The following is a 12,993-nucleotide window of genomic DNA, read 5'->3' on the forward strand; positions in this document are numbered from 1 at the left end:
CCCAAACCTTACCTGCCCACCAAGAGAGGTGTTGCCGGGCTTTAAATCGAAACAATTTACGGAGGCTCCTTCTTGCCTCTTCCCAGAACAGCACTGAAAATCTTGGAATTGTCGTAACGTTTTATTATCACTTGCAAAGCAGATTCTGCTTCATCAGATAAAGGCGCAATTGCATTCATTGACTCTGACACGGGGATACGCCGAGTGATAAACACACAGATAGATGTACACACTTATACATGAATGAGATATGCTAATTAAAAATTGCAGTGGGCACTTTATTAAAAATTTATTGTACAATCTACATCTTCAAAACATTTTACATCCACAAATATAGCAGCTTGACTGCCGGAATCGTCGGTGATTTATCTTTAAAAGGCTGTATTTGTAACTGGATGCAAAGATCCTTGATGAACTGCAGCTACTGGTTTTTATTGGAAGTATTTTGACCGTTATCTGTTTGTTCTCCATCCTTGAGAGAAATAAAACAAGTGTCTCCGCTTTCATTTTATCGGATAGATGGCACCATGTAGCATATTTCCCGTGCTAGTTTGAATTACAGCTGTTTATCTTTCAGCTTTCTTTAAGATTAATTAAATGCAAATGCAACTCGGTGAATCACGGGATTACCTGCCAGACCCCTTATTAATACCTTCACTTAAAAACCCCCGGTGCCAGAGAGTCATTAATTTGCAAAAGAAAAAAAAGAAGAAGAAGAAGAAGGAGGAGGCGGGGGGGGGGGATAGAGGGGTAGGACGGGGGGGGGAAGCGCCGGGGCAGTGGCCGCCCAAATAGCGGGGCGGCGGGTGCAGGGGGCGCCTCCTCCCGGGCCCCCCCGGCCCTGGGCGGCCCGCGGGCCGGCTCCCGCCATCACCTGGCAGCCCAGGTGGAAAGGCAGCCAAGCGCCAGCGTTTGAAGCGGCCGCGGCTTGGCTGCCGTCGCGGCGGCGAGGAGCAAAGCACGCAGGCACCATGTCCTCCAGTACAAAGGAGAAAAACAGATCCCACCGGAAATTCAATGTGGCACCACATATGGGATACATGAGCGCGGTTATACAACAGGCCACATATTTTTTTTTTCCCCCCCCTTCTTTTTTTTTTTTTCCCTTTTCTTTTTTTTTTTTTTTTTTTGAACAGGCTCCTGCATGTGATGCCGAGGACATGTGTAACCATCACAACGTCTCCACGAATCTGTATTTAATTTGAGCCGGGGTGGTGGCAGGGATTGGAGATCTGAAGCCGCCACAGGTTTGTGGCAGATGGCTCTGTGTCAGCTATGACAAGCAGCCAGGCTCGGCTTCCTCTGCAGATTTTCTTTTCTCTCTGATCAGGTAAATATGGGCACGCTCTGGAAAGTTCTGCGATTCTGCCTTAGGCTGCAAGTTTGCGACTTAGCCCCATCTGTCACAAATCTTCCCTCGCTTCCGCGGCGAGCACAGACCTGAATTTACCACGCAGCGCTGCCCAAGAAAAGCCAGCCATCTCGCCCTGCGAGGAAGCACAAGAGAGAGAGGGTGAAGGGGCGCAGAGGAGCCGCGGCGGCGGCGGCGGCGCGGCGGGGGGCTCTTGCGCGGGCGGGTGCGCCCATCCCCGGGGCGCCCAGCCGCCCGGCTCCCCACCTTGGCGCGCGGCAGGACTAAGAACCGGTAGGAGCGGCTCATGCGCCGGGTTCGCCGCCGCCGGCCTCCCTTTGGCCTGCGTTTCAGAGCAACCTCGGAGCGCGCACGTTTGCACGCCAGTTTTGTTGCGCGCTTCACGTTTGCACGTGGCAACTTGGTTCGCGCGCAAATGCGTGGATGAGCGTCTGGGTTTTTAACTCTAGCAAAGTAGCAACTTCGTAACATTACGCATACAGATATATTTAGATTTTTGGTGATAACTTTGCAAAGGTTTGGGCAGTCGTTTTCTCAAGGTATAGAGCATCTGTCAGTCAACAGTTCCTAAACAAGCCCAGACCAAATCAGCAATCTCACATAAAGCAGGATCTTCCCATGAAGGAGAGGCATTAGATCAAGACGTCAGTAGCAATACGATATCTTTTATGCTATAATCAACCTTCTTGTTTTTCACGTCCTAAGAGCAGAACCGAAATAATTAATATTTACATGGTCATCATTAGACTTCAGAGTTAACCACTAGACTTTATTAAAGGACTGTTCATTCATTCAGACCTATTGCTTCACGACAGTTGGCGTTGGAACAGACAGTACCGATTTGGTGAACGTTTTAACATTTTTAATATTACCTTAACAAAATTAATTTGTGCAATTAAAATTGGCACAAAAACTGAGATTGGGAATGCGAGAAACCAGAGCGATTTATAGAGTCAATTTGTACCGGGTCAGCTTCTCTTTGTGACCCAGCTCCTTCCCTTTGCAAGTGAGCATAAGATAGGAAGAGTCAAGGTGCAAAGCTGCTTGCAGTAAAGCATTTTCTTCATTTTAAAACTCCTTTCTTTCTTTCTGTCTTTAAACAAAAAGAAAAGCATCAAATGAGGGATGCAGTTTTACACAAGACACCCTTTCACTAGGAGAGGACAGTTCAGAACACACTGACCAACTCCAGCCGTAGGAAAAGAGTTCCAGGCTCTCTTTCTCAAGGTAGTTTGGATATATTTTACTGGAAAAAAAAAAAAAAAGTTTTCATTCTTTCTGCAACTTTTCCTCCAAAGTCAATCATATTCCTTTGACCCATTTCTCCATCTACCGTTCTGTAGCAGCTGTGCTTCATCTGCCAGTTTTCATTTACTTTCTAAAACTAAATTGGAAGCTATCTAACATTGTTATAATAAAAAGTTCAAAGTCCTTGCGTTTATGCTGAAAGATGGACACAAAACTGCCATTTCTTAATGAATGCTTTCTTCCTGCTCTGCGAACGTAGCCAAACGCTAAGAGCTACGTACCAAAATTTGCGGAGCGCTGAAAGCCCCTAGATATATACCCCAGAGCCCACAGAAAGCCAAGCCCTGGGAGAAGTTCAGACGCAGGAAAGGACAGTGGCTCCTCAGGGTTTCCCAGCCTGGGTACATATATTGCTGGGTCCCAGAATGTCCCAGAAGGCAACCTGAACAGCCCTGCTAGCTCCTGACTTCTGCGGTGAGGATTTGCACTACCTAGCATACTTGGCTCTAGCATGGCAGTTTCTAGGCCTATGTGGAGCCTTAAGACCTCAGGTTGGCCTAAAATGCAAAAATCGTATTCCACGTTCCAGCAGATCTTCCCACCCTTGGAAACATCCTAACCTAGCCAGAGCTTCAGCCGTATCAGCTATATAGATGGCAATGAAAAATGTCCAAACTTCAAAACTAACCTGGATACGGCCCTGAGCAACCTAATCCAACTTTGAAGTTAGATCCAAATTTGAAGCTGGCCCTGCCTTGAGCAGAGGCTGGACCAGATGACCTCCAGAGGTCCCTTCCTAAATTATTCTCATTCTGTGCTCGAAATAAGTAACCAAAGACTTCTTTCACATAGGAAATCCTTATCTCGCATACACTTTCCTTAACGACCTGTGCCTAAGCAGCTCTTTCCAGCACTGACACCGACAGGAGAGCATGAACACACCATCTTACACTCCAGAGTTCCCTGGCTGGAATAACGCTGCCCATACAGGCATATTTAGAATATTTCTGAAACCACTTAAAATTGCACTCGGTGGAAAATTAGCATCTTAAGAGGAAAGCAGGTTTCCCACCTGTGCTTCCAAATCCCTTCACACCTGTACCCCCTGCTAACTAGGTACAAGCAAAAATTCAATTTTGTGCCTTCTTGCTCTGCAAAACTGCTCTGCTGATGAGCGGAAAGTCAGCAGGATGGACGGAAATATTTGCACTATCCACATACCCTATAGAGCTCTAAATTAATCTTGTCAGCTTGGGACAAAAGATCCGGAGAACACTATAAACAAATATCTGCTCAATATACGTTCCTGGTTAAACAGCAGACAGCAAGTATGGCTGCCTAAGGAACAGGTTGAATATGATCACAGAAGGCATAAATTGATGGCATGGTCTAGAATACTCTGTCAAGTAATGATCACCCCATCATGAGACAGCTCTCGAGCATCAGAATGGGCTGAATGATGGGAGATGAGAACATAAACACGGAATAACATTCATGAGGAGAGACTGAAAAGACCAACGTACTGTAAGTGTTTGACAAATGTTTATAAAATAATGAATGGCACCGAAAAGATAGATGGGGAGCTTCTGTTTGCAGGCTAACAATTCAAGAACAAGGAGACCCTCAATGAAAACGACAGTAGGGAAACTCTACGCTGATTAAAGGAAATGCTTTTAACTAAGCGTGCAAACACGCAATGAAGCTCCTTGCTATGGAAAGCTACCAAAACCAAGAACGCAGGATCCTAAGGGCCTGATGTCCAATGGGCAACTACTATATGCAGAACGACAACAGCTAAAACTAAAAGAAGATTATGAACGATTATAAAATCTCCAACTCCAGCGTTAATCTCTAACTGTGGAAGACCTGTAATAACCCTATTTCTACCTATATCCGGGACCCAATACCTTCTCCCACTAAATGTGTGATGTGCTGATCCAGATCAGCAGCTGAACGAATAGCAGGAAAATGAATTTCTCATGGAGTTGTGCAGGGGAATGGGTAGGGGTAAGAGCAGAGGAAACGCAGAAATCTTCCCCAGCTCTTATGAGGACTACAAGGAACTGCAGCACGTTGCTAAGAAGGACTCCTGCTGCCTTCCTACCTGTGCCGAAATAGTTAAACTGGATGGAAAACAGTTTTCCCATCTACCACAGTTTCCCTGAAATATTAAAAGTATTGCTTTATCTCAATCAAAGCAAAAAGAAAAGGAGAAAAAAAAGAAAATTTTGCTAAAACTGCTCTATACAGCCAAATCCTGAGACTGGAAACAATTCAGATGTCTAAGGTCTAAGGGAGATCTTAATTTGATTTTACAGTAGTTTAATTTCTTTGAATTCGGGAGAGGCACTGATCTTCTGCAGTGGTGTAAGTGAGAAAAAAACCATGCCATGTGTCTTTTCATAGGCAGGTGAGCTTCTGGAGTGTGATGGAAATAATAAGATGGATGTCAGAAAGTGGGCCAAATTCTTTTCTCCATTAAACAAGTCTGAGTGAGAGGAGATTTTTTTCTGTAGGAACCCGAGCCGACAGCACGTCAGCCGGCACTCATTCAGCTGGGAGGGCTGGGAGAGATTATTTAAAGTTGTCAGCTCCTTCCATGCCTGGCTTTTGGCAACTCCTCTTGTCCCTTTCCACTGTATACTTTTTTATACATACTGTTTTAAATTAGGAAACTGAACTGAGGAAACTGAAAGGTAAACGTAAAGAAAATAATGCAGAAACAAATATTTGATGCCTTTTTTTTTTTTTTTTTTAAAGCCCTACTGGGGGAGCTTGCAAATGCTGACAGGTCCTATGGCATCCTCTAATGGAAACTCGTGCCCTGTGGTTGTTCTTTGCTTCATTCTGGCACTTAGTTTGGCAACCACAAATACCCAGAACCAAAGAGGAACTTTTGATTCATTAAAACTAGACTAGAACAAGTACTTGATAACAAATGAAGTCTGCTTCCCGCAGATCTCCATCTTCTGTTAACAACCGGTAGAAGGCAATATCCAAATTCAAAAGAGCCTTTGGCACCACAGAAACACACAGGGTGAGTAATATATCATTTGGAAAGGTTTTCATAGGTGCTTACATTATGTACATTTTTAAAAGTCTGCAAGCCTGACTCTGCTCCGTAGAGTTAAGCTATTGCAATTTAATGTGTTGGTCTGTGCATTTTCACGGGGATATTGCACTGTGTCCCGTTACCTAACGTGCCTGCCTTCCTGTCATTTATCTTCCCTCTGCAAGCACTGAGGACAACCGAAGGAATAACTGTCTGTTATTCAGAGCTGCCTGAACATTTTGGATATCCTTAATAACCAAAACAGCAACGATATGTAAAAACATAACCCAAGGTGCTTCCGATGATGATTACTTCCTGATCTATAAAGCAGAATCCCTAAATAGTAAAGTACTATTTGCTTTTAAAGCATTTTTCCTTTCTTTTCAAGAATTCACAACTATTTAATGAGCTTCAGGTATGGAGCACGTCAGAAAGATTTCTGAAAGAAAAGTAGCCAGTTACTAGGCATTGCTGTGCTAGGGGTCGCTTTTTCTTTTCCACGACAGCACATGATATTATTCCCGTCTTTGAAAATCAAAGAGCTGTGCACCATTCACGGTTTCACTCTTCTCAGCTTCCTAAAAGCAGCATCCTTCTAACTACAACCACACTCGCAGCACCCATCGAAGTTAGCATTTTTCTAGAAGGTTTTACGGTGAGTTTAGTTGCAAAATAAAGAATTAGCATGTGTTGGGTGTAGGTACAAAAAGACAACCCTGATAATATTCTCAGAACCGATCCAAAGCCCGTTAAAGACAACGGGGGGCTTTTCACCGGCCTTTGCGGGTTCTGGACTAGGCCCAGGTTTTCTCATTTGGAAATGGTCCCCCCGGTTCTACTTAACTGCTACCTGTTGCACGCCGTAGTTCAAACAGTCACAACTTCCCAACGGAGCCGCGCTGTTGACCACGTACGAGTCAAGGCACAAGCGACAGGATAAACACCTTTATTTCTTGCGGTGGCACTCTGCCTCCAAACCATTCCGGGGCACGGGTTTTGTTCTTTAAAAGAAGGCGCTTGGAGCAAACGAGGCGTCTAGCTCACGGGACTTGCGCACGCCTCGCTCCCTGTGCCACATTTTAAAACTCTACTCTTTTGACTTCAGTATTTGTTCTGTCACTACTTTCCATTCTTAGCAGGCCGGCCTTGGCTTTGCGGAGCATCTGGGGAGCTGCGCGCATACAGAAGATCCATGTGAACGCAACTAATAGCCGAGCTTGAAGCGTTGGCAAACGCCAAGGTAAACGTTTAAGGACTGTCTTCTCTTTGAAGGCACCATGTCTAACTATGCAATCCTATTGACTCAAGAAGGAACGCTGAACGCTGGAAGTGTTCAGTCAGCATTTTAAACTATTATGAGCTACCTTCTGAACCATTGCCAAGTTAATAGACAATGAAAGATAATGAGCTTGAAATTGGGTGTTAAATTGCGTTTTTGGTTCTCTCCTTTTTTTCTTGAAGTTTAACTGTTTCCTGCAGAAACGACATCTTCTTTGACGTACCATTATGTAAATGTCTATTTTTAGGTCACCAAAAAAGTCGACCACGGGCGAAACTATCCCGCCTGCTACGTCCGGGCGCGAGAGGGTGGAGGGGCAGCCGACACACGGCAGGACCCACGGGGGCAGGAGCGTGGGAAAAGAGGCCAGTCCTGTTAGACGCAGAAGCGGCCAAATGAGGAGGGAGATTGCTCGACCTGATCATTAACAGTGTGCCCACATGGCTACAACCAAGGGGCTAGAGGAGATACCATCTTTGCACCGAACAGGTAATACGAGAAGTAACTTCTGGCTCTGCACTCCCAGGCCACTAAAGACGACTGACGTTCAGCTCAGTTCAGGTTTTCAAAAAATGCTACCTGAAATACCTTCGTCATGCAAGGGGAATGCGTACCTGCCCTGTCCACAGCGTATCTAGGACTGTGGAAGTCGTAACGGAGCAGTCAATGGTGTGAGCTGACATATTAGCATGCCAAAAAATAGTGGGTATTTTATAAAAGCCCCATTACGTAATAATAGCTTTTCACTGAAATAATATAAAACTTAGCGCTTCATCTACATTCACGTAATTAGAAAAGAAAGATCGACTCCTAGCAATAAAAACATGCATCTGAAAGGCAGTCTGGCACTGAGCACCCAGTCAAAACTTGAATGGCCAGTCTACCACTTAAACTCTACTTTCTCTAAATAAATAACTAAAGAATAAGACAGGATAAATACCAGCAAATTATGCTTCCAGTAAACTTTTTTAATGTTCACCGTACCTTAAAAAAGCAAACTTTCACCTCATTTAAACAAAGAGTTAAAATAGTCATGATTATCAAAATAATTCAAATATTTCCAAAAGGCAGAGAAAGCTTACCTGATAGCAGTCACCTGCGTTTTTTGAGGACTGAAGATTAAATTAGGATAGGAAGGTAGGCTTATCCTCATTAGTATAATTGTAGGATCTTTCTTTTATTTTCCTTTTAAACTAATGAGTTACATTAATCCAGGTTCATTTTTATAAGCCTCTTGGGTCCAAATGTAAAGGACAGTCATTTTAGAAAACAATAAATTAAAAAAAAGCATGTAGCATGCATTAAGTGCACGTATTTCATAAGACCTAGGTTAATACAACTGGCATCTAGTTTAATTAATCCTTGTTAGTGTAACGACTAATATCCCTCCCAAGCATGTTTCCTTTAAACATTAGTATGTTAATTAAATGTTGTTTTTTTAAGGGTTTTTTTTTTTCCTTTGTACTTCGATATGGCATTATATCATGTAAAACTATTCTGAACAACTACCTTATAGAGATGTTTCCTTACAATATCTGGTCTCTTGCAGAAATTCTGAAGCCTTTTAAAAAGCTGTTCAGGTGTAGAATACAGATATTCAGCTGCAGGAAAAACAGATACATTTTTAATGAAACAAAAACCTCAAAGCACACACTCGATATTAGTCACTTTACTAATTAAAAATGCATATTGCTCTGTGCCGCCTCGTGTTTTACATTATTTAAGCATGATTTTATAAGGTTACCTCAGCTCACAAGGATGTTTAATGCTAAATAAGACTGTGTAGTTGTGCTGTTTAGACATCTCCTTTGGGTGATTAAAATACATTATTCTAATGTAACACAATGCATATGTGATACATTTAGTGATGAGATTTTTCAAAGAACTGGTACTACATTAGTGTGTATCCTGTACCACAGTTGCATACTATTAAGTATTAAATTGTCTAAATAATTCGGGGTGATTTTCAGGCCTCCATTTTTTTCTGCGTATCAAAAAAATCTGCAAACCATTGCAGCATCACTGACCTTTTTACAAAAATCTATCATTATGGGTTGTGTATGCTAACAATGAAGAATGCTATTTCAAAACTTGCTTTTGTGTTATCTTAAAAGAACAGATGGTAAATATAAACTTCGTCTAATGTATTAAAACACATAAAATTTTCCTTAACACTAACATGTTGGCTTGCCAAATAAACAATTGCTTTTGCTCAAGTTTATTCTCAAACTTTATATTCCAGCATGAATCACGTATTACATTTCAACAAAAAAACTGTGCCACAAGGCAGCTACCTGGAAATATCTCTGGGTACACCAAGGCTTTGGGACACAACGGATAACAGCCGCAATACACAGCTTCTACCCTGAAGATTAAAAATAGTAAATATATGAAAAAGACGTTAGTAAGCCAAAAACTTATTTTGGTGCAAGAGCATGGAGGTTGACTACATATAGCACAAGTAAAACATTTTTCTGCTCAGCAGCACAATCCTTCTAAATGCCAAAGTTGCTCTTTTTAAAGAAAATTTTATTGATCATATGAATTACATAGAACAGAACAGTGAGCATATGTTTTGTTCGCTGAATAAATCAAAGCGCAGCTCTGCATTTTTTTGTTTTTTAAATACTGTTTAACACATTTTATAATCAGCAGACAGACACATGTAACAACATGGTGAAGTATGGACGGCTTTTCTTAATAATGCTGCAGAAAAACAGGGGCATACGTACACACGCTTATATATATGTGTAAGAATACACAGACGCACACAATCACCATTACCTGGCAGAGCAGACAGTCTCCTTCCGCTTTAAGAGTCCAAAGGTTGCAATTAAATGTAGCCTAAGAACAACTTGCAGTACGCTTTGGGCTGGGATCTCTCAGCTTATGCACATGATTCAGATCATTGCCTTTACTTTTCTGGACATAAACTTTTGCATTTTTTAATAAACAACACGGAGATTCTTTTGCCAAAGTGCACAATGCTTTGTGCTTTTTTGTTTTCTCAAGGAACTATTCTCGTGTCTTCCGTAACATCAAATCCAAGTATTTTATAATTGCAACACAATGGCTCAAAGTTTTCCAGTAGCAAATCTAAAGAGAAGTTATCCTATTCAGGTTTGCATTTTAGTAGCAGAATGGGTTAAAGCACCAAGTTTTCAGGTTTTTTTTTTTTTTTGCATAATGACCATTGATCTGACATAATGTCCCTCTAAAGATACAACTGTAATTTCTGTTGGCCAGAAATTACACAGTGAAATTCAAAACACTTCTTAAAATATGTTTATTTTATGAGAGTCTTTGAATTTCCTCCAACATGTTGGCCATACGAGGACTTTATTTTTAACTTCAGCTTCCCTCAGTCCCTAGAAAAAATTCTAAAATCCTGTCAACATTCACCTTTTTATTTTCAGTGACAATCCAGAAGGCTTTCACTATGTTCAAGCGCATATTAGCTGTTTTACTTTATTACAGGCAGCCAATCTAGCCCAGAATGAACAGTTTCCTTTAGTTCTACTCAGTGTTGAACAGGAACAAAAATAAAATAAAGAATAACATATTCAGCTTCCATACCAGACAACTATGCTTAGGCACAAAAACGAAAGATATACATTTCTCTGCAAATGCTTTGCTAAGTAATGATTGCTAGTTTTTTCATAAACTTTTAAAATTTGTAATTTATGGTTTTTTAAATAACATATGCACTTCAGATTGCATTTTAAACATTAACAACAATTTCAAAGTGTACATCGTCTAGCACTATATTTTTTACCAAAGGGAAATGTTTCTGATGTGTGATTTAATTGATGATTTCAGTTCTTAAATATTGTGTCATATGTCAAAGCAAATAGATTTTTAAAGTTTTCTTTAATCTAGAAAAAAAAAAGAGTGAAACTGTGGACATTTCAGTAATAGCTTAGATCACTAAGTTATGTTAAAATATTTGCTTTTTAATCATATCGTCTGGATTAAAAAAAAAAAAAAAAGAACAGCTCCCTAAAACAAAACTGCAGGCCAAGATGCAATCTGAGTCATCACTTGAGCATGCAATTTCCCCTTACGAAAACCTCTATCTGGATCATGAATTAGTAAAATCAGAATTCAATACTTCTGTAGTTTGCTAGGGACAAGCTAAGATTTAGAATTCTTTCATTTGCAAATGACCTTATTTACATATGCTTTTTCTCCCTCTTCACACCCAAGTTTCAGTGCATTTCCTGATCGGTGCGGATTGCCGTGCGGGAAGTCCTGCTCCCCCCACGACAACTTTTCAGCTCACCAGCCCTACAGATCAAACTGAACTGGGCTGAACGCTCCCTCCACGGACACGCATAGGCTTTGGACCAAGTACGGAAAGAGAAGCACCATAAATTCCCCTTATTCTGGTCATTTTCCAGAAAAGTATCTTATCGTGACAATAATACAATTATTCTTCATTCCAGTTCTTAAGCACTACTAGTTGAATAATAAATAGAGTTCCAATTGATCTATTGTTAAAATGGCTAGTAAATGACCTTTTTATTCCAATTAACAAATCATCTGCTAAATCTATGAATCTTAATATTCAGATCTATTCACTTCAATTCATACAATTTATCCGCAAATAGTTGTTGGGCTTTTGATTCTAAATATAATTAGCTGATAATTTTGCTTGGCTGAATTACTTTTCTGGAGGGCCTGCTAAGGCTCTCAGTCGCATTATCTAGCAATAATGAATCTGATAGGTGAAATTTTTTACTGTAATGAGGATGAGACACAGTTGTGACACCTGAGTCTAGTAATAACAGAAGACTGCTAATTATCGACAGCACTTTTTTGTGTGATGCACAGAGAAAAAAAATCCCTCATTATTAAAAAATAAAAAGTTACAATTATAAGTGACACCGGAGGAGAGTAAATAAAATGGAGTGATTAAAACATTGCTGCTTTAAGGGTGTTTTTAATTAAGTGGAAATGCTAATGTTGTCATACTTAGCAGATGGGATTAAAATTAGTTATTGTAAGTAACTCATATTTTATGTTATGGTTTCCACAGCATGTCTACAAGATCTAAGAAAGTGATACATTCCATAAGACATTTAAAAAATGAAATTCTCATAGTCTTTACAGCTCATAATAATGAACATCATGAATAAACTATTGAAAAAAAATCCTGCCAAGGATTTTACCATAGTGACTTAACTAGCCTGGAATGTAACCATAATGTACTGGGCGGCTGGAATCACACTGCTGGCCTGCCTTTGTCTTTTGCTGATCGTTGCATTTCTTATTATTTCCTTCACACTCAACAATAACAGAAGTTTGGTGCTTGGGCAGGCGTCCAACATCAAGTGTGGTGTCAAGAAGGTACAGCTTTGGTGCAAGGCAAGACGATGACCACCCACCAAGGTGATGTTCTGAACTAAAGCACAGGATGCATCGTGTAACTGCAGATAAAAACCTAATTGCACACTTTCTCCTACTTTATTTGTGTAAAATTTTCCATCTGCTACATCTAAAGATGTCTAAACTGTTAGTATCAAACCTGCATTCAGCTGCCAGCTGTGCACATTAAGGATTGCAAAACACTAAGTAAATGAGGCAGCATAAAACCGAGTAGTACTGGTCCATCTGCCCAGTAGTAGAAGGGACCCCCGTACCTGGTCCTTTTAAAGCACCACACTGCTGCTCAAACTGATAAGGAAAATACTTAATAACGTGCTTTAAGAGTCTTGGTTTAGAAAGCTCAATTTGCATTTGCTATCATGACTTCTAAGTATAGGAATCTGCCTACTACTAGTACAAGTTAATGCTTTTCATCTCCCTTTCAAATGCTCTTTGAAGAACTTTTAATGAATGAAAATTAACATCTATAATTTATAGTATTTGCTGTCATATTTCTAAACAATTCATGGCAACATTTTGGAGATAAGTTTTAAATAGTTTTTTCTGAAAATCACTGCTGCCGCTCATACTTTACCAGTTGTTTGGGGAGCCATGGGTTTTTATTAGTAAAATTACTAATGATTACAATACTTAGCATTTATATAGTGTTCTACA

General features: G+C 40.6%; 1 protein-coding gene across 15 annotated transcripts in view; it reads right to left on the reverse strand.

The window, feature by feature from the left end:
• Nucleotides 1-253: 253 nt before the first annotated feature.
• GTDC1 (glycosyltransferase like domain containing 1) overlaps nt 254-12,993 on the reverse strand; it is a 197,680-nt gene continuing 184,940 nt past the window's right edge. For 14 of the 15 annotated variants that reach the window (XM_068949317.1, XM_068949311.1, XM_068949312.1 and 11 more), the window contains 3 exons: nt 9,246-9,316; nt 8,461-8,552; nt 254-1,487 (listed from right to left, as the gene is read on the reverse strand). In XM_068949317.1, coding sequence (XP_068805418.1) covers nt 1,404-1,487; nt 8,461-8,552; nt 9,246-9,316 — 247 coding nt within the window. In that variant the 3' untranslated portion in view covers nt 254-1,403. The other variant, XM_068949318.1, reaches the window with a different exon arrangement.

Source organism: Struthio camelus, chromosome 6 (genome assembly GCF_040807025.1).
Source record: "Struthio camelus isolate bStrCam1 chromosome 6, bStrCam1.hap1, whole genome shotgun sequence".
Lineage (NCBI taxonomy): Eukaryota > Metazoa > Chordata > Aves > Struthioniformes > Struthionidae > Struthio > Struthio camelus.